At 43.6% G+C, this 21,192-nt stretch overlaps 1 protein-coding gene across 1 annotated transcript in view; it reads left to right on the top strand.

Moving 5' to 3' along the window:
- Positions 1 to 21,192, top strand: part of SUCLG1 (succinate-CoA ligase GDP/ADP-forming subunit alpha) — a 29,575-nt gene extending 8,383 nt beyond the window's left edge. The window contains 8 exon segments of the mRNA XM_004713855.4: positions 416 to 519; positions 7,365 to 7,481; positions 9,476 to 9,688; positions 9,818 to 9,875; positions 13,273 to 13,356; positions 14,416 to 14,567; positions 19,349 to 19,537; positions 20,945 to 21,192. Coding sequence (XP_004713912.2) covers positions 416 to 519; positions 7,365 to 7,481; positions 9,476 to 9,688; positions 9,818 to 9,875; positions 13,273 to 13,356; positions 14,416 to 14,567; positions 19,349 to 19,537; positions 20,945 to 20,971 — 944 coding nt within the window. The 3' untranslated portion in view covers positions 20,972 to 21,192.

Here is a 21,192-nt window from a genome sequence, read left to right as displayed (position 1 = left end):
TGCAGTGGGTTTGATACTTGGATTTTAGCCATTTTTTCTTGAGCCAAGTTTTCTTTCTGAGGAACAAAAATGATCGATTTCACCTTTTCTTTCTCAAGGTAGCAAGCTATAAGAATTCAAGACTGCACAAATGTGCTTGGCCCAATGGAAGGGTGTATGGATTGTGATAAGAGTTGTACGAGCCCCTAGTAAAATTATTTAAGGAAAAAGAATCCAAGACTGTGGTTCTTGGTGAAGAGACAATTCTGGAAAGTGAAAACATGTCTTTTTTGGTTTATTTCTCTAACAATCTGCTTGACTTGTATAAAAAGTTACACTTAAATTTGCATGATAACTCTGTATTATGAGATATTTTTCAGTGGATGGTCCAAAAGCTTGTGAAAGTTGTAATGTGTCACGTTTCCTTCCCTTTCAGTGCAGCAACATGGAATTCGACATTGTTCCTATGAATCTTCCCGGAAAAATCTCTATATTGATAAAAATACAAAAATTATTTGCCAGGGTTTCACTGGCAAGCAGGTATGTATATCTAGAACTTTTTTTAAAGGTGTAGATGAAAGATAAAATATTAACTACTTTTGTTTATTAATATCCCCAAAGTAATAATACATGATTGTTGAAGGAAAGTCGTATATCATGTAGGAGTAGACTGGTATATGAGGAGGAGATTAGGTAAAATGAAAATTGTATTTATCAACACTTACCTAAAAAATAAACGGGCTGGGGACTAACAGTAACCACCTTACCATGTGGAGACCCAGCTAGCTTTCCTCCAGCACTGGAACCAATCACTGGATGAAACCTGAGCTAAAGTGGACAGCATGTGGCTAGACCTTGTGCAAAAACTTGCGCACAGTTCAACACAGAATCCACGGGCGGTGATGGGAAATGCTCAAGCCCCAAGTGGATTGTGGGAACTGAGATAGGTCCATTTTAGGCTCTCGGTGGTAAATGCTCTTCAAGGAGATATGCAAGTCAGATCGTCTGAAATATTTTAGTTTGTTCTCATTCATCCATATTTATTGTCCTTCCCTCTTCCCTATGGGAATTGGTTTAAATGTGTCTGTGATGTGATTCTACAACTAAATGTAACACGAGGATCTGCTCGGATTTTCCTTCTTTCACAAATTGGCATATAGTCTTCCAGTTTGTGTCTGTAGACTGTGTATTGTAAACAATCTATTCATAGAATGTATGTCATGTACACTGTCGTGCTGCTTGGTGCTGCCAAGTCAATTCTGACTCATCGCGATCCCACGTACAACAGAATGAAACACTGCCCAGTCCTGTGCCACGGTCATCAGTGCTGTGTTTGAGCCAGTGTTGCAGCCAGTGTGTGAGACCACCTCCTTGGCAGTTTTCCTTTCTCTTAACCCCTTCTTTACCAAGCATGATGTCATTGGTAAAGGACTGGTTTCTCCAGAGTACAAGGGATGGAGCCACAGTGGCCTCACTTCTAAGAAACAATTTTTTTTCCTTTTGGCAGTCCAAAGTATTTTCAATATTCTATGCCAATACCATAATTCAAATGCGTCAGTTCTTTCTTGATCTCCTCTATTCCCTGTCTAACTTTCACACGCATGTGAGCTGGTGGAATGTACCATGGGCTTCAGTCGGTGCACCTTAGTCCTCAGACTTCCACCCTTGGTCTTCAACACTTTAAAGAGGTATTGTGTAGTGTGATACAAAGAACAAATGTGTGTAAATAAATTCCTAAAGGTGAAATTGAGTGTCAAAAGCTGCATGTTGAAAAATTTTAATAGATATTCCTAAATTGTTCTTTAGGAAATTTGTACAAATTTATACTTCCGTAGTTGACAGGTAGATTAAGAAGAAGAAGAAGAGTAACTACTATCAAAACAATTAGAACAGTGGTTCTCAACTTGTGGGTTGTAACCTCTTTGGAGGTCGAATGACCCTTTCACAGGGTTCGCCTGATTCATAACAGTAGCAAAATTACAGTTAGGAAGTAGCAATGAAAGTAAGTTTATGGTTGGGGATCACCACAACATGAGCAACTGTATGAAAGGGTCAAAGCAATAGGAAGGTTGAGAACCACTGAGTAGAAGATTCCGTGTCTTTAACGCAAAGTGTCACTCTATTCTCAAAGGTGCTGTGGCAAGATATAGGCAGTTAATGGCTTTTGGATTGGGTTGGCCCACTGTTTTTGTAAAGGGAACATTGTAGTAGCAAATATAACTGTAGACAATATGTAGGTAAACAGAATGAAGCTGCTCTGATAAAACTAGTTAGCCCTTCCTCTCTAGAGTTCCCCAGTCCCAGGATAAAGTGTTTTTGCCTCCCCTTGATCATTCCAGTATCCCCAGGGGCAGTGTTGCTTACTTTGGCCTTATTTAGGGGCTGGTATTTAATAAACAAATTGCTATCACTTTTGTTTGTAAAGCTCTTTGAAAATGCTTTGAAATGATACAGCTTTTGGAGCCTTTAAAAAAGAACATGGTTAAACGATTGCTTTATGTGAAATGTTCTTTTGATTTTTTACTTTTTCCTTAAATAATGGCATAAAAATATGAGTTGTGCAGACTTTGCTCCCAACGCCAACGAAAACAAAACTTGCTAAAATGCTGGCATTTTGTTCATAGGGAAAATTGGTGTCGTTACGCCAAAAGGCAAACGTTTTCTAAGATCCCTGCCACTGTCCACGTTCTGAAGAAAGCAGATTCTTATCTGAAATTTCAAGTGCATCTAACCGCTCCCCTCCCAAGTATAATCACATTCAGCCCCCTTTGTGACTCTGCATTTTGTTAGCACATAATTAAATAATCGATTAACTTAATGCCCCGCATATGTTTCCCTTTTAGGATTCTTGCTTTTACTTTTTGCTAGACTTCCTTGATTCCATGTACATTGTGAGCTTTAAGCTTTGGGGAAAGAATCACTCACAGTCCATTTTGTAAGCTAATGGGTCTGTCCCGTCTCTTAAGTTAGGTGATGGCTTGGCTAAATATCTAAATTCAGGGTATTTTTAGTTACCTGTAAATTAATGTGGTTTCTCATTTACTTTCCATTTTAATTTTTTTCCTGAGTTCCAAATTTTAAATTTGTTTTTGTAATTTATTTTAATTTTTTTATTTTGTTGAGAATATATACGAAGCCAATGATTGCTCCGTGTATAATTCGTTGACATTGATCTCATTCTTCAACTCGTGTAAAACTATCTTACCCTTTCTGAATTGTCCTCCCATCAGCATGCACTCCCCACCCGAGTTTCCTGGCTAACTTTTTGAGTTCTTCTTGCTAATCAGTTCTCACGTAGCTGTGTAAGGGCCACAGTGCTTCAAGCCGCAGTCTGCGCTTTTAAGCCGTCGTTTTTCAGCTTTCAGGAGACTTCAGGGGGTATTTTTAATTTAAGATTTAGAGATGATCTCAATGTAGTAGTTTGGGAGGTTCATCCAGCCAGTGACTCCTGAAAGGCTGAAATCCAGGAGGATTTGAAAATCTGGTCTGGTTTTTATTTTATTTTTTAAAAAGTAATCGAGAGTCTGGACTGTCTCAGCTTTGTTGGTTCAGAGTGTCTTAGTACGGAGGTAATTGTGAGGTCTGAAATCTAAGGCTTCTCCCACAGGAAATTTGCCTTCCATCTTGTTGTTGGTGGTTTTTTTTTTTGGGGTGGTGCTTTAATGCTCTCATTGTCCCACATTTGGAGGCGTATTTGTGTGCATATTTCAGAATAGGTTCCAGCAATGCGGATTTCCAGTGGGTGCCATATAATTTCTTGTGCTGGTTTTTATGAGCTGTTAAAACGATTCTTAATTGTGAACTGCCTGGTGAGAATGGAAAAACTACAGAAAGTAACCTTATTTTTTTTTTTTTGAAAGTAACCTTATTTTGAGGTGAAATATTATCCCTGTGTAGCACTACCTGCGGACTAGCTATATTGGTTCATTTGAATTTCATCAGCAGTGTGGTTTATAGCAAACCAGAAGAACCGAAACACACTGCGATAGAGCTGATTTCAGCCTATAGTGACCTTGTCCCCAAGGGTTTCCGAGATTAATAGGAGTAGAAAGCCTCATCTTTCTTGCACAGAGCAACTCCATAGGACAGAGTAACACTACCCATTTGGATTTCTGTGACTGTATTTTGTTGTGAGTCCCAACTTCTGGCCTGTGGCTAGCAGCACAGTGTGTCACCCACTGCTCCACTAGGGCTCCTGGGTCTAAGGCCGCGCTCCGCAAAGTGGGCTGAAATACCAGTTTGGGTTTTGTTTCTTTCTTGGTTCCTTTTAATCCTTTGAGTCAAAACCGACTCGACCGCAGTGGATTTGGTTTGAGGTAGTATACTGCCTTCATGTTCTCTACTTGACCTCTAGCTTCTAATATCCACTGCAGTGGCTATACAGAACTCACAGGCAAAATTCATGATTCAAGAGTTTATTAAGGGAGTCAAGAAGTTGTAACACCAGTGAGAAATGCTCAGGGTTGAGTTGTTTATCAGGACATGCTGTAATGTTCTTTCAGGCATACTACTGGGGCATACCACTCCATTGCAAGTCTCAACCTGAAAGCATTCAGCTCAAGTTCTGTGGGTCAGCAAACCCAGCTTCCCTTCTTAAGTGCCCAGAGGCACCCCACTGTGCAAGCCAGCTTCCTGCACAAAAGCACTCAGCTTTCCTTCTGTGCTGGGGAAGCCCATCCCTGGTTTCCATGCTCAGGCTCCTGGTTTCGCAGCTGCTGCACTGATATTATAGCTGTCTTCTGCCTCCAGGAGGTCCACTACTTAGCGATCTTGGTCCAGAGGGGGAACTCCACTTTTGGCTTTTGTTGGTAATGAAATTCCACTCGAACTTCTCCGAGGGCTCTTTTTATCTGCAGCAGGACGGTGTTGACCAGGGAATTCTGGTCTCACTAATAACCAAGTACTCACAGGCGCATCCGATCAGTAGCTTCTCCTACCTTTTTACAAGACCCATGCAGGAAAAGGTCGTTTGGTGGGAGTTAGAGACTGTGGCTAGAAGAGCCACGCTAAATAATTCACTGTCCCTGCAGGCTAGATCAATACTTTTTTAAAGTAACATAAAAATAACAACAATATTTTACTCCTATAATAATTTGCAGGTACTTTTTTTTAAAGATCATTTTATTGGAGGCTCTTATACAATCCATACATCAATTGTATCAAGCATATTTATACATATGTTTGCAGATACTTTAAAATATATTTTCTTTTTCTTATTTTAATGATTTAGCATTTCCTTTTTTGTCATTTTAATTTTTTTTGTCTCTCCCAGGAAGAGCCTGCAGACCACACTGGGTAGCACTGCTTAAAGGCAGCGCACGGCTTTGCTTCTTTCCCAAACTCTGCTGCTGACTTTAGAAAGTCAGCATTCTGGGCACGAAATTTCCGATTTTAAATATGAGGAAGTTGAATCAGAGCTCCTAACACCCCTTTTAAGGCTTTAATATATATTTATTTATTTATTATTGTTTTTTAAGGCTCTAATTTTTGTGTGTTCGATAGAACTTTGAGTAGTTAGGACAGCATTGTAAGTCCCTGTATAATGACTGTAGAGATTCATTCATTTCCCCCCAACAACTCTTTATCTTTTTTGGTGCCATGTTGCAGTGAACATAGCAGACACAGAAATCTGGGAAGTATTACATGTTGTTTTGTGTGTGGTAGAGAGAAGCACACATCAGAGAGTAAATTATGTGGTATGTTAGAAAGTATAAATGGTAAGGAAAAAATATAAACCACGAAAAAGAGGTATAGAGATGTGTGTGTGTATACATGTGTGAATGTGTGTGTGGGGTGTACTCGCATGCGTGCGCATGCGTATGAGGGGCTGGAAGAGTGGCAGTTCCTCAGTGAAATAGGAAGCAAGTTCTTCAGCTGAGAGTAGGGATGGGCTGGGGAGTGTTGGAATTTGAGGAAGGAGGAGAGGGCATGAATGATTATCTAGGATATTTGGCAATGCCAGGAAATATTTTGGACTGTCATAATTGATGTGCTACTGGTATCTAATAGGTAGAGGCGATGCTCTGCTATCAGGGTTGCTGCTGACCGTGGTCCCTTGAGTCAGAATTGACTCAATGGCAGTGAGTATCGGGCAGTTTAAGGAGGTGGGGAGAAACAGGATCAAGAGCAACGTGAGGACCGGGGCGTTGAAGTACAGGGAGCAGGAGGGGTTCTGTTAAATCAGCGTCAGCGTACTCTGGCAGCTGCTAACTGCTTCCTGAAAGCCAGGAGGCCTTGAAGCACTTGCTGACGAAGACCAAGGAGTGCAGTGTGGATTGCAGCTCAGTGTAAAGAAGACCCACATCCTCATCACTGGACCCACACACAACACGGTGCTCTGCGGAAACAGGTCAGCGTTGTCAAGGGTTTCGTTTTGCTTGGATTCATAATCAGTGCTCATGGAAGTCGCCGTCGTCAAGGCAGCACTGGGCAACTCTGCTGCACCAGACCTCTTCCAGTGTTGAAGCGCAGGGATGTTACTCTGAAAACCAAGACGCACCTACCTGAGTCATGGTATTTTCGATTGCCTTTCACGTCTGCATGGAAAAATCAGACGGTGAGAAAGGAGGACCACAGAAATTACTGATGTGTTTGAGTTCCCGTGCCGACGAAACATGTTGAGAGTACCATGGACGGCAGAAGAGCCAGCACGCCTGTCCCGGAAGTACAGCCAGAATGCTTCTTGGAAGGGAAAAACGTGAGACTGAATTTTATCAGTCGCTGGAAAAGGACTTTATGCTTGGTAAAGTAGGGAGTCAGTGCAAAGGAGGAAGACTGTCAGGAGATGGGTTGACACACTGGCTGCAGCAATGGGCTCAAACATGAGAGCAGTTGTGAAGAGGATGCAGGCTTGGGCATTGTTTTGTCCCGTTGTGCACAGGATCTCTATGAGGTGGAATGCACCCCATGGCACCTATCAACAACAACAAAGCCGCCGAGTGTTTTATTCCACCAGGTTGGAGATGCTGTACAGATGTTTGACTTTGCAGAGTGGTACTTCCGGGTTTCCTTGCTCGCTGAAGTGTTGAGACTGCTGGGGAGTCTGGTGGCATGGCAGTGTTCCCCTGTGTTGCTAACCACAAGGTTCGCTGTCCCTGGAACCACCAGCTGTTCGGAGGGAGAAAGCGGAGACGCTGTACTCCCTGAAAGACGTGCAGTCTCATAACCCACAGGAGCAGTTCTGATAAGTCCTGGGGGGCGGGAGCTGTGAGTCAGCATCTCCTCAATGGCGGTGAGTTTGGTTTTTGGTTGAGAGTGCTGGCTACATGTCATTGTTTATTCCAGCTAACCTATTTTTTCTTTGCCTACAGTGCGTAGATGGCTTTTGCCTCACTTTGGCCTTCCCCAGCCTGCCTTTCTCATAGGTCTTGGGCCTTTTTCCCCAGGGCACCTTTCATAGCCAACAGGCCTTAGACTACGGCACCAAACTGGTTGGAGGAACAACCCCAGGGAAAGGAGGCAAGATGCATCTGGACTTACCCATCTTTAATACTGTGAAGGAGGTAAGGGACGGACGGTAGCTAAGTTTGGAAAGAGAAGAAATGCCGAGAAAAGTGATCAGACTTTGGGTAGAGAGAAGAGTCATTTGCTGTTTTACAATCCAGTAACCTACAGAAATTGGAATTGAAGTAAAAACCAGTGAGTTTACTTTAGTCCTATGAAGTCAAGGCTGTTTGGTAGTTCAGGACTCCCCAATTTATAAATCCATTATGTATAGGTTTTTAATTTTACTTTGAGCTTGCATATAGAATGGATACATACACGCATATAGGTACACACATGTACATAAGTGTGTAAATGTACTGTACTTTAAAAAGTAAACAATTTTTATATCACACATTAATATAGAATATAATAAATATTGTTTTACTTAAAAATTATATATTCTGTAGAGAGATACATAAAATATATACATTATTCTGTAGAGGGATTATTTATGTTTTTGTTTTTTTTCCTTGAATACTTTTACAGTTTTCTTTTTCCTCTAAATTGTATTATGACTGATTTTATGGCCTTCAAATAGAGAGAGGAGCATTTGGAATGTTCTGGAAGTTCCTTGAGGGATATAGTGTATTTCTCACTGCTCTGGTTTTACAGAGCCCTTTCTGGGTCGATAAAGTGGAAACCTTCCACCCAGTATCACTTGCCAGCATAGTGTCCGTGGTCACAGTCTAGCCTCTACTGTGTTGGGAGCCTGAAGAGGCAGATGCAGTATTTTCAATAAAATAACAATAAAATGCCTGTGATCTGACTTCTTTTGGTTCTAGCCTAGTTTTTATTTCTTTATTTCTTTCCTCCATCTTCCCCATGATTATCTTACACAGCCTTTTAAGAAATTATTTTTAAACTCCTCGCATTTTGGGGGGAGATCTGCCTGCATCTTTTTTAACTTTTTTTCCTCTTGCTACCCAGATACCTTATTATTATTATTTTAATGACCGGTGCAGTAGAGAGAGCGCCCCAGTCTGGATCACTGGGCAGTCATACAGGGGTGCTTCTCAAAGGCATGTCTTTTACTTCTGCCCCGTCTAGTTGTACTTGTATGTTCTACGCCTTAGTACTCCTATCCCTTACAAAATCCTGTAGCGTAGCCTTACAAGAGTTTGATGTATAGCTTGGCTGAGGTAGCTTTAACATTCAGAACGAGGCAGCCAACTGTACCTACAAAGAGCAGAGGCTTTGGAATCGATAGACTGAGACTTGTATATTGATTCTACCATTTCCTTTCTCTGTGACCCTGTGCAAATTACTTAATAGCTCTTGGCTTCTGCATCGCCATGTCCAAAACAGGGGTAATGAGCACATGGGTTGTGGTCCAGCCTTAAATGGACCTGTACTGGCCCTCTCACAGGCCACGAAGTAGGTGCTGCTTGCTGCTCAAGGAAAGTCAGAGATGACCACAGGCGGTGGCTTCAGGAGCGTAGGTTATGGTGAGACGGACATGGTGTTGGGCAGAGGTACTTCTGTATTGTTATAGAGAGAGCAGGAAGGCCCTAGCAGGCTCGTGTCTGCAGAGAGAACTGAGGCTCAGTCTCCAAGTACTTTGCATGCGTTTCGAGCGCTAATGTAATAATAGAACCAAATGCTTATTTGATGCACGTTCGTGCGTGTGCATTTTAGTTAGGTTTATTTCTCATAAACTTATATTTAGAGTAAATGTCAGCTAAAAGAAATTGCCCAAAAGCCACTACATTTTTGCTGTCTCTTGATTAGATTTAGTAAACGCCAGGGGCCTTCTAAAGGTTCCTAGGCGAATTCCATTATCCTGTAATTGCATTTTTCCACAAACTGTGGAGAGCTGAGTTCTGAGGGGCTCTGGAGCTCAATAGTTCTTGCTCTTCTGGGCAGTGGTACTTGATAGGTGGGGCAATGACTTAGCCTGGGTCTGGATACAAGAGGACAGGAATGAGGGTACAGTGCTCGCAGGGTTCAGGTTGGACTTGATTTTACAGTGTTTCCAACTTCCAAATAAAGCATTTCATGATTACTGTTTCAGGCCAAGGAAAAGACAGGAGCGACAGCATCTGTCATTTATGTCCCTCCTCCCTTTGCTGCTGCGGCCATAAATGAAGCTGTGGAGGCAGAGATGCCCTTGGTGGTGTGCATTACCGAGGGCATCCCCCAGCAGGACATGGTCCGGGTCAAGCACACACTGCTGCGCCAGGGAAAAACGAGGCTGATCGGGCCAAACTGCCCCGGAGTCATCAATGTGAGTGTAATCAGAGGGAAACGGCCTGGGGTTCTTGTCTCCTGACGCTAGCCAGCTTTGAATCAGTCCAAGTGAACATGATCGTGGAATCACTTTCCCCCCCCTCTTATGTCACTGATCTGTTTTCAGCCTGGTGAATGCAAAATTGGTATCATGCCTGGCCATATTCACAAGAAAGGAAGAATTGGTAAGTATGTTTGTTATTATGGTCTAAAAAAAGGTCTTTGCTTTAAACTAAAAACTCAAAGGAAAATCTGTGACTATGTCAATTTGAGCAAATCCTTTAGACTTTGGTTTGCTAAATGTCCCTAACATTGGTCAGGATGTGCGTGCGTGTGTGTGTGTGTGTGTGTGTGTGTGTGTGTGTGTGTCTATAACTTCAGAGAAAAGAATGTGACTGTGAGGTTTTTGAGAGGTGAAAAGAAGTTGATTGTACATTTGGCACCAGTGCAGATTATCTTCAGTAACCTCACTCACTTCAGATCTTTAGGTTAGAGCTTAGAGGAAAAGAGAGTGTTTTATAAAGTTCTCTGGGTATTTCTGAACTGACAGAAGGTAACATCATAACAGTGTAGTAGTCTCAGTGGCTCTCCAGCTTGTGTTAATGGCAGGTAATAAAATTATTTAGCAGTTAGTTAAATGTATTGAAAGAAGAAATTGCAGGATTCCAGACCAGTGATACCTTACCCCTCACCTCCTGGCTCTAAAAATCAGAATTTAACATCCTGCTTTCAGGAGGCTAGAAGTTGACGTTCAGAGCTGCACCACAGGAGGAGGCTTTCAGGGTCAGCTCTAGGGAAGGTCCTGGTCATCAGCCTTCCGCTGGTGTAGGAGCTGCTCAGTGCAGGGGCCCCAGGCCCAGAGGTCGTGTTCTACTCCTGACTTCTCTTTCTTGCTAGTAGCGAAGTCCTCCCCACGAATGATGTCTACCTTGAACACATTTTGATGCTTTCAACCACATGTGGCATATTTGATCCCACCCCTCCAATCCTTTCCCCCATTGTTTTCAATATTGAGATAATTAGATACTCATAACACATTTTACATTGAGATACTTATAGACGTTTGTGTACTTTTTACCTAGTTTCTCCCAATGGTAACACCTTCATAACAATGACACTGATACTAGGAAAATCAGGATACTGACAGGGACGTGCTCAAGATGCAGCCTGTTGCCAGCCTCCTTCATGTTGCTCATTGATCATCACACCCAGGCCCTTGCTTGCCCTAGGTTGCTGGCATCTGCGCATCCAGTTGTGTTCTGACCACATTTCTGATTTGCCAATTAAGAGCACCTTTCTCCTGCCATTTGGGTCAGTAAGAGATTACCAGTGATCATCGGTTCTGTGCTGCCTCTCCTTTTTGCTTCAGGTCCATAGAGAAGCCTTTTGTCACCCAGGTGTTCTTAGTATGGAGCATCTGTCCAGGTACAGAATGTGCTCAATAAATGTTTGCCGAAATGGTCAAAACTGAAAACTCAGTACACCTCCTTCAGCCAAGTCTGATTCCTGTAGTTGCAAGCCCATTCACTTACTGGACCCTCAGTCATGACAGTTACCCTCCAGACGTCTCATTTATCGGGTGACCCCTGTGCCTGTGTCTTCACCCATCTATGCCCTCTCGCCCTCGCCCAACTGAGGGGACCTTTTCCAACAGAGACTATTTAGAGACAAGAAAGACCATTTCTCACATCTTTTTGAGAGTGAGATCAGGAAAAACCTCAACAGAAAAGGCACATTAGCTTTCAGTATGTATCATGAAAGGTGGTGTGAATTTTTGTCTAATAGTGGGTTAGCTCAAGACCAGTTGTCACATACCTTAACTTCTGTCTGTCCTTATCCTATTCTGACACCTCTCATCTGCTGGGTTCAATATTTTGTTGCAATGGCCCCACAGAAGCCAGACAACATTCATAGTTCTGGTGCTTTGTTTTAGGGAAGTTAACAAGTTACTACAAGCCAGGATCCGAAAACACCGAGGACACAGTCACTGGTCCTCAGCCTGCAGCCGTGTCTCTTTCTCTGGTCCTGTGGCTCGCAGCCAGGTGGTGGGCCCCATCCACGGGCCAGGAAGCTCACCCACAGCTCTAACTCACAATTTCATTGTTCATACACTCTTCCTCTTCCCTTTCTTATGGTCTCCTCGCCTCAGCCTCTGGTCTTGGTGTGGCATGGCTCTGTTGTCTCTGCCACTTCAGGCAAGGATTTCAAATGTGCCCCCGTGGCGACTCCTTCCATGATGGTCTCGGGAATGTCCTTCTCTCCTGCTCCGGAGATGGCTCTCTAATACACAGTAGAATGGCAACACATACTGACCAGTCCCACCTTATTTGGTCCACCCGGTCATTTTGTTCAGAGTTACAAAGACATGGATAGATTCTGAGCCATATTAAGGAATTTCACTACACCACAGGCATGGACGGACATGTTACTGTGTGGTACAATTACACTAAAAGAGCTAGCTGACAGTGCTTTGTAGGGCACTGTCTAGGAGTGGCCAAGACACACATGCGTGCGTGCACCTTTCCTTTCCTTTGACTTGTACTGAGAATCTGCACCTCTGTGTACCCAAATTCAGGATTAGAAGATGTGTACTTCTGCACTGATTTACACTTAGTGTCCAGTAAGTGTGCAGTGTTCGTAACAGGATTTTTGCCTCCCTCTGACAAGAATTCATCATGGTGTTAGAAAAGCATTTTCTGTGTCTTTTAAAAAATTTTTAATCATTTTATTGGGGGCTTGTCTTCTGTGTCTTTAAAGAATGCTCCGAGGGAAAAGTTTAAAGAAATCCAACCGTGGACACCCTCGAAATAGCCACCACTCCAGTCAGCGCTCTGATCTGCATCCATAGCATAGCCTTTAACCCAAACACAGTCTTCTGTTTTAAGTGTGTAAATATTTTAGATAAAGTGTTACAACAGTTGAAGTTACTTGTCAACCTTTTAAAATTGGGGATCCAATGATTAGATTTTTCTTGTTTTAAAATTATTGCATACATTGTGACTTGCATTAAGTATTTTCCTGTACCTCAGCCAGCCATTGTAAGCCACCAGCTGCCATTACACCCTTCCCCACCTCCACATGCACCTTGTCCAGCTGTGAGCAACTACAAGCCCGTGATATAAAGGAAATTAGGTGGTAGGCTTGACTCCAGGGCGATCTTGATCTTATTCCTTATTTTTCTTTATAGTTGTTCTATAGCCGATATATTTTTTGAAAATAATTGGGAAAAAATAGTTTCAGGAGGAAGGTGGGTAGCATGTGACTAATGCTGGTTTGGTAGACATCGGTTTTGGCGGGTTGAAGTGTGGGTGCCTGTACTATCTTCTGCCACCTCGAAGCAGGATGTCTCTACCAAGTTCATATTGACATTATCCCCTTCATAAGAACCTCAAAATACGTCATGTAGATCTGTCTTGAAGCAGTTTTGTTGTCATAAAGCAACAATAATTAAAATCACTTGAAAATGTTAGAATGTATTTTATGCATGCCCATCGTGGTTATTCAGCGTATTTGTGATTATGTTGATTGTATGAGTCTGCCATGGGAATATAAGCTAACATTTTTGAATTTTCTTTTGTCAAGGCATTGTGTCCAGATCTGGCACCCTGACCTATGAGGCAGTTCACCAGACGACACAAGTTGGATTAGGGCAGTCCTTGTGCATTGGTGAGGGCTGTTTGTTACACTTGTTGTATCAGAGGTAGTGCCATTCAGTGAGTGCAGTGATTACTGATTTTATGAGGCAGGCTTGGTGATCTTCGATTGACTTGAGTGTGAAGCTCCTAGGTCTCATCATTATTTTAATTCGTAGGCCCACAGTTGATGACCAGGCTGAGGATCGAACATCCTTGGGTCTGTAGCTGCTGGAGAGCTAGGCCTAAACAGAACGCTTACTTTGTGTGCTGGGGAAATAAAACAGGGTTTTCACACTAGGATTTTTATTACCAGAGTTAATGTCAGGTGTGTCACACTTACTTATTTCTTTATTCATTATCTCATTCTCAAGACAGCCCTCTGAGCCATCTCTGAATTGGGAAATCTTACTGTTTTATTGGTGAGAAACTCAAGGTTGAGGAAGGTTGTTTTTCCCACATCCTATTTTTATGTCACATAATTTCAGAGTTTATTACCAAAAGTCAGGCAGATTAAATCTGCTTTCAAATCCTTAAACCACCTTTTAAAAGCCTTTCAAAATTAGGCTTGGTTGTTGCTGTTTTAAAATTTCTAAAATGATCAAATAAAACTCTGGAGTATTTTTATTAGCTTCAGGGCCCTGAATTCAGTTTGCAGACATCAGCTGAGTCTCTGTGCAAAACACTGTGCTGGACCGAGTGATGGAGAGTGAGAAGAGGCTTCGAGACAATGTTGCCGAAGTCCATCTTCTCCAGCGCCAGTTTTCAAGCACTAAGCTGAGAATAATAATGACGTTTCATAGGGAGCTGGGGGAATAGCCCCAATATGTACGCCTTTGCATTTAATACGTGCAAGTTCTTTTTCTCAACTTTATTTTTCAGAGATAAATGGAAAATTAAGAAATCAACCCCATTTCTAATTTAAAAGAACATGACCGCCAGGCTTTAAGGAGCATCTGCAGATGCTCATTTGTAATCTTGAAGTCATTCTGTGCTTGTAGCAGAGCCCCTATAGAAATAGCATTCCTTGACCTAAATTCCATGGTTCATTCATACGTTTTCCATGGGCGTTGATATTATTTTATATTTTCAGGCATTGGAGGTGATCCTTTTAATGGAACAAACTTTATTGACTGCCTAGAAGTCTTTATGAATGATCCAGCCACGGAAGGCATCATATTGATCGGTGAAATTGGTGGAAATGCAGAAGAAGATGCTGCAGAGTATTTGAAGCAACATAATACAGTAAGTTTGTGTTAAGGACTATGTAACTGTTTACTCTTCATCATAGTTTGGATCCGATTCATTGAGATGCATCTGTGTGTACTTCCACGTACATACATACATAGTCATGGGTGGAGATTTACTTCAAGGGATTAGCTCATGCAATTGTGGGGCTTGTGGGTCCAAAGTAGGTAAGTCCTGCAGTAGGCTAGAGACTTCTGCAGACTCGGGTCCCAAGATCCGCAGGTCAGGTGGTGAGAAGAACCCTCTTCTCCCAGAATGCGGTCTGTCGTCTGAGGCAGCCCCAAGGAGACTTCCTGTTCAAGTGAAGGGCTGGTGACATCAGATTTCACGCTGGAATGCAGTCACATTATGGGACATTAATGAACAGCAACCAGTTCTCTACCTGCAGAACCACTGAGAATCAGACCTTGGCTAAGTTTGCCCATAAAGTTAAACTATGACACCTTTTTTCTTTTTTAAATATTCTTGAATGCTACTTATTTTAGAAACTTTCGTTGGTAAGATGAATTTTTATGAGACTATGGAAGATAAAATTAAGCCCATTTTTGCTAAGGTCTTCAGGTTGGGACTCTTTCTAGGTGGATTCCCCTCCCCTTTTCCCACGGTGTCTGTTCTCCACTCTTCTACCCCGAGCCTCTTCCCCGTGTCCCCTCCAATTTGTGAAGTGTGAATACTGAATACTCATCTGAAACACAGTTGCACCTGTAATAGTAAGCCCACTTCTTGAGCTGTTAGCCGCTGTTACCATTCGGTCTTCTTACTCTGCGGCATTGCCCCCGTGGACGGCGTCAGGGACCTTGATTTAGGCTTCCTTTCGCCAGCCCTTGTGTTTTCTTCGGCACCTTCTCCTCTTTAGTTTTCCCAGGATATATTTTATTGCCAGTCCTTAAGGGTAGATGATCCTCATATACTCAGATGGCATCAGACAGTTAGTTTCCAAGGAGGTTTCTACCTTAGAACTATCTCTCACTTCTCTCTCATCTCATTTGTACTTGTTCCCGAGTTCTTCCTCCCAGACTTTGCAGTCAGACTCACACTCACACTCACACTCAGACTCAGACTCAGACTCATGTGTAACTAGAGCTTCAGGCCTTCGTCTTGGTCACTGGGACCATCCCAGTCGTTTCCTCCCTGCTGTCTCTACGCCTTTCTGAACAAACAGTGACGCCCTCTGCACCTGTTTCAAGCCACGGTATTCCCATTCCGCGCCGGCTGCAGGCCCACCTGGCCATGGCTTCTGTCTGTTTTCTTCCTAGATCACGTCCTGTTGAGCATGTTACTTGTTTTCCTTTTCCCCAGCCCTGCCTTATTGCTTCCACAAAGAGTCCTGAAGGCCTCACTCGTGTGGACTACAGTGTGTAGGGCAGAGAACAGTTCTCCTTGGTGCCCAGTCCGCTAACGCAGTGGGCACTAATAATAAATGAAAGAAAAAAGTAGATTGTTAGGAGGTTAGAGTAAAATGTTATTATGATCTTTTGAATTCAGAAAAGCTGTTAAGTTTGCAATTTAAGTAAAAACTGACTTCTCTTTGGAAAGGAAAGTTTTAAGGTAAGATGATGTGACACTATGTTAAGATATAATTAAAATTTTTTTGGGGGGGCAACTCTGAGGCTCTTGAGCAGCATAAAATTTTGTGAGGAAAAGCCTCTCATCCATGTTTTCTTTTATTTCACATATATTTTCCTATCCTGATGATTTCTTAAGGGATTAACCTTTTTATTGATTAATCAGTTCATATGACATATTTTAAAAAGCATTTCACACAGTACTTGAAAGAAAAACTTTTTAAAGCCACTGCCATTGAGTCGGTTCCAGCCCCGGGTTTCTGAGGATTTTGTAAATCTTTAGGGGGGCAGGCAGCCTCGTCCCTCTCCCTGAGAACAGCGGGTGGTCTCCAGCCCCTGGCGGACCTGAGTCTGAAGCTCACCGCGGCAACAGTGCTGCCGCTGCTCTACTGAGACCATGTCTACAATTACTGGCTAAAGTTGTGCCGTTTAAGTGTTTACATGATTCTTTTATAAGATCCTTTTGTCCTCTTTGTGTGAGTGAGGAAATAGGCACACGTTTAACACCTTGCCAGTGATAGGTGCACAGCAACGAGCAGGGGTGGGATTCGAACCCAGGTCGGCCTGACTTCTCTGTTACACCATGTAAGATTGCAGGGGTGTAGGACAAAGGCAGGAGGCCGCGCCTGTGGTTGGGCAGACACCGATACCACACAAATCCTTCTCTGAGTTCTTAGGCGTCACGTTCCTCGTGGTCTCCGCGTCCCCTAGTGCCCGTGTTCTTTGGGGCTGACTTTTCTCTGCTTAACCATCTCAGAGGACTCTTGTGGTCAGTAGGGCAGATTGCAAGCTTGTTTCTCATCCTAGGGCCATCCTAATCTTGCTTCCTTTGTTGTAATAACACTCCCCAGTATTTGACAGGGCAGAGGGGCACCCAGTGGGAATTCGTACCCCTCACACGTGAGGTACCAATCCTCCTCAGTCTCTGAGTGCACAAGTGACTCGTGGAGTCCCTTCTTTTTCATCGATTCCGCTAGTCTCCGGTCCATGTGGGGTACACGGAGATGAACGAGAACCCAGTCTCTGTTCAAGGAATTCCTCTCTCAGAAGGGGAGCCAGTCGAAAGTAAGGTGCTCCTGTGTATGGAGTTTAACCGTAGAAACATGTACAAAGCGCAGCAGGCTGACCGAGGGCACTGGTAGAGAGTGTGCGGGGAAGCCAGGGGAGCCTTCTGGGGGAAGAGGAGCCTGCGCAAGTCTTAGCTATTAAATGGACATTGGCCAGGGATCCCAGGTGGTGGAGAACACTCTCCGCAGAGAAACAGGCAGGAAACAGCTTGGCGCACCGGAGAAGCCCGTGGAGTCGGGTGCCTGGAAGAGGAGGCAGCCGTCCGCAAAGTCAGCAAAGAGAGCATTGCGAGCCCCAGCTCAGTGCGAATGGCGGCGGTGGAAGCCCCCTACTTGTGGTCATTCCCTGCTGTGCACCCCCAGTAAAAAAAGAGAACTGGTTTCACCTGAAATGCCCTTGACTAGATAGCACACATTATTAATTTTAGTTAGTTTCACGCTGGAGCCAATGTGTGTGCTAACATGGGAAGTCAATGTACAGTGACACGTGTAAGATGAGTTCAGGGTGAACCACGTGTTTCCACGACGTACCCGCTGGGCTGGAAAGACTGACCGCCAGACAGGCTTCGTCCTCAGGTGCAGGTATTTGTTGGGCAGACCTTCTCAACTCGAGTGCAGGAACAGTGGCCGCGCTGTCTGTGCCAGTGCTGAGACTTCAGGGTGCAAGTAAAGATTTGAATTTTGGAAACCTGTGTCTGTCACCGTGGGCTTGACGACTTCCTGACCCCCAAAAGCTTCTCTATGAGACTGGAAGTGCCACTGGTAAATGTGATTTGTGGATATCAAATGATTACATTTGTCAGCTTCTGAAAGATCTGCATAACTGTGAACTATTATCCAACTGACTAATGCATGTTACAAAATCGTGAGGAAAAGATCCATTCAAAGTCCAAGACCAATAGATTTTAAAGTTAACGGAATACAAAATTCACTGCTGTGGTTTCAGATTTCCACCACTGTATCTAATCTTTAAGAAATTACCTCTTGAAGAGTTTTGTGACGTGTTAAGGCACAATATCCACAGTTATCTGAAAAGCCATTAAAATGCTTTTCCCTTTTTTGATTACATGTCTGTGCAGGCCAGATTTTATCTCCCCCAACTAAAATAACATGGTGACAGATTGAATGCAAAAGCAGATACCAGATTCCCTTTCTATTTATACACTGTGCGTTAAAGAGACTCCCAGAGATGTAAAACATCGGCACTCAGCACCGAAATTTGTTTTGATTTTGAAAACAGTTTGTTTTGTTTTATCTTAAAAAAAAAAGGTTGTTTCTAAATGAATTTATGAGTATTTAAAAATTTTCTTTGGGATTCTAAGGGGTTCTAAGACCAAACAGTTTGAGACTTACTGCTCTGTGTGAAAGGCACCCGAATCAAGGCAGTCAGCTGCCCTGTGCACTGTTTGAATGTTACATGTTCACATAGCAGTTGTACCTCAGAACAGATCTTCGAAATAAAACCCACCCCATCTCCTTTCTTAGGCCTCGTGACCTTTCAGAGTGCTGACCCATGGCCACCTACAGTCCGTTCATTAGTTAACAGGGAGGTGGGTCTAATGACTCCTACCTGAGCCTCTTCTTTTAGCGAGTATTTCCCTAAACCAAGCAAACCCACCGCTGTTGCGTTGATTCAGACTCAGTGCGACCCTAAGGGCCGGAGTCCAACTGCTGCCCAGGGCTCTGAGGCTGTCTGAGGCAGCGGCGGCCACATCCTTCTGCAGAGCAGTGGGTGGGCTTTGAACCACTACCCCAACGCTTGACCCTCTGTGTCACCAGTGCCCCTTAATGAACTCAGGGTACACAAGCAGATTGTTTTAGTTCACACAAGATCAGATGTACTCTTCTGGCTTTCAAGCTGAAGGGTCACGTGTGTTTATTAAATTGCCTACACCAGTAAAGTTGTGTCGTATCAGAGAGAGCCCTTGCCCGGCGTTGTTTTCCTGAAAGCATGTGGAAGAGTGGCGTCAGCTCTTAGCACAATGTGGTTAGTTTTCTTAGCGTAAGTGATGGGCCTTCCCCCACCCAGGCCATTTCCCCTTGTGTTAGCCATCATGAATTTGAAGTCCAATTTTGATCAACTTTTCTTCTTCAGAGTAATATCCGGAAACAACATCCTTTGTTTAAAATACCACTTTCTATCCAGGGTCCAAATGCCAAGCCTGTGGTGTCCTTCATTGCCGGGTTAACAGCTCCTCCGGGCAGGAGAATGGGTCACGCGGGGGCGATTATTGCAGGAGGCAAAGGGGGCGCGAAAGAGAAGATCTCTGCCCTCCAGAGCGCCGGGGTCGTCATCAGCATGTCTCCCGCCCAGCTGGGGAGCACCATGTACAAGGTGAGAGGGCTCGTTTCTTCTCTGCAACCAAGGCTGACCAAAAAGAACTTTCTGGCTAAAAAGGTCATTCAAGACTGTGTTTGATGCTTTGTATGGAGTACAATCCAACTTGGAGGAATGCAGTTCTGAGTTCAGAAGTGCCAGGAAGCCCATTTGGGGGCTGGGGGTGGGTTGCAGAGACTTGCTTCTGGTTTTGTTTTTCCCACGAGGCCCTTGGGGAGGACCTTAACCTCATAGGTCTGTTTGCAGGGAGAGGGCCAGGAGGCTAAGTCACCAGAAGTGAAACCTAGGTGCAGGGGGATCAGAGGGGAGGGGCCCAGCCTTTTGTTTCTGGCCAGCTGTCATTGTTGTGTAGATATTAGAAGTTTGACTTAATTTTTTTTAAAAGCGTTTGGCTGAAAATATTCTTAAAACGATTTTATGTATTCCATAAGCTCTTGGAGATAATTTTGAGCAATGTCTCCTTGATAAATATTTGTGAGATTCCCTCTCCCTGTTGTTTTTGTGATGGCCAGAGCCTTGGAAGTAAACAAAGAAAGAAACCACGTCCTTCATGTCAGGGTGTTAAAAACAGGCTCACCTTTTCCCTCTGGGGAGCAGTGTTCGGAGACGCCTTCACCAGGCTCGTTTGTTATACTCCTCTTTGGGGTCACTCAGACGGACTCCTTGTTTCATTTGTTATACTCCTCTTTGGGGTCACTCAGACGGACTCCTTGTTTCATTGATTCTGTAAATGAACTTGTCTTTGGGAATATGACGTTATGGTCTACAGCATTTGAATGAACTCTGAGTGATTAGTCAGTATGTGAAGAGTTTTATTTGAAAGCAGAGACAAAAACAGAAAAGCGAATGCCTGACTTCGCATTGGAGACATGTATTGCCTTTCCCCTCCACTAGATGGCAGCCAACATCCACACATGTTGCAGCCCAGTGTCCCACTCCAGAGAGAGTGTACTGTTCACTGTTGTTTCCTTTTCAGGTCTATCTGAGGTTCTTACTATTTTGTACTCATCCTTACTGATTCTGTGCTTATTCTGGACTAAACACGCCTTCGGTTGCCATTGCCTTCCTACAAGGGTCAGTGGTGGTTCATGTAGAGCCTGTCAGGTGTGTGTGAGCACAGCCAGGTGTGTCAGCCCCCAGCAATAACACCAGGTCGGAAGGGAAGTCTCCCTCTGCTGCTTCCTGCTTGAGGAGGCACAAAGCTGAAGCTGCACACTTGGCCTGATGAAATGTAAGCTGACACAGGCTAATTCCAAAGCTGGTGTTTTATACTCAGACACCCTCATCCTGGTACATTTTACTTCTGTCTTGTGGGAGCCTAAAGGATCTAACACTAAGAGACTTCAGAGTTAGTCTGGCCATGAATGTTATCTGGGTCTTTTCTTCTTCTCTCTGTTTCTGAAGGAGTTTGAAAAGAGGAAGATGCTATGAAAGAAATGCCAAACCAAAAAATTTCCCAAAGCTGTGGAGTGAATCATAGGAATAAGAACCAGCAACTGTCTGCTCCTGTTGTCCACTAACTGTCAGAGGCGCTGCACCCGACAGTGGTCTTTCAGTGCAACAGGAAGCCCAAACAAAGAATGCTCTATTCTGAGATGTCTTCACTTGACTGTGTAACAGAGACAACCAATAAATCTACCTTTAAACTTGAA

This window comes from Echinops telfairi, unplaced genomic scaffold, assembly GCF_000313985.2.
Source record: "Echinops telfairi isolate 266 unplaced genomic scaffold, ASM31398v2 ScPeMD7_7467;HRSCAF=8505_1, whole genome shotgun sequence".
Taxonomy (NCBI): Eukaryota; Metazoa; Chordata; class Mammalia; order Afrosoricida; family Tenrecidae; genus Echinops; species Echinops telfairi.
This window is presented reverse-complemented; position numbering and strand designations above follow the sequence as displayed.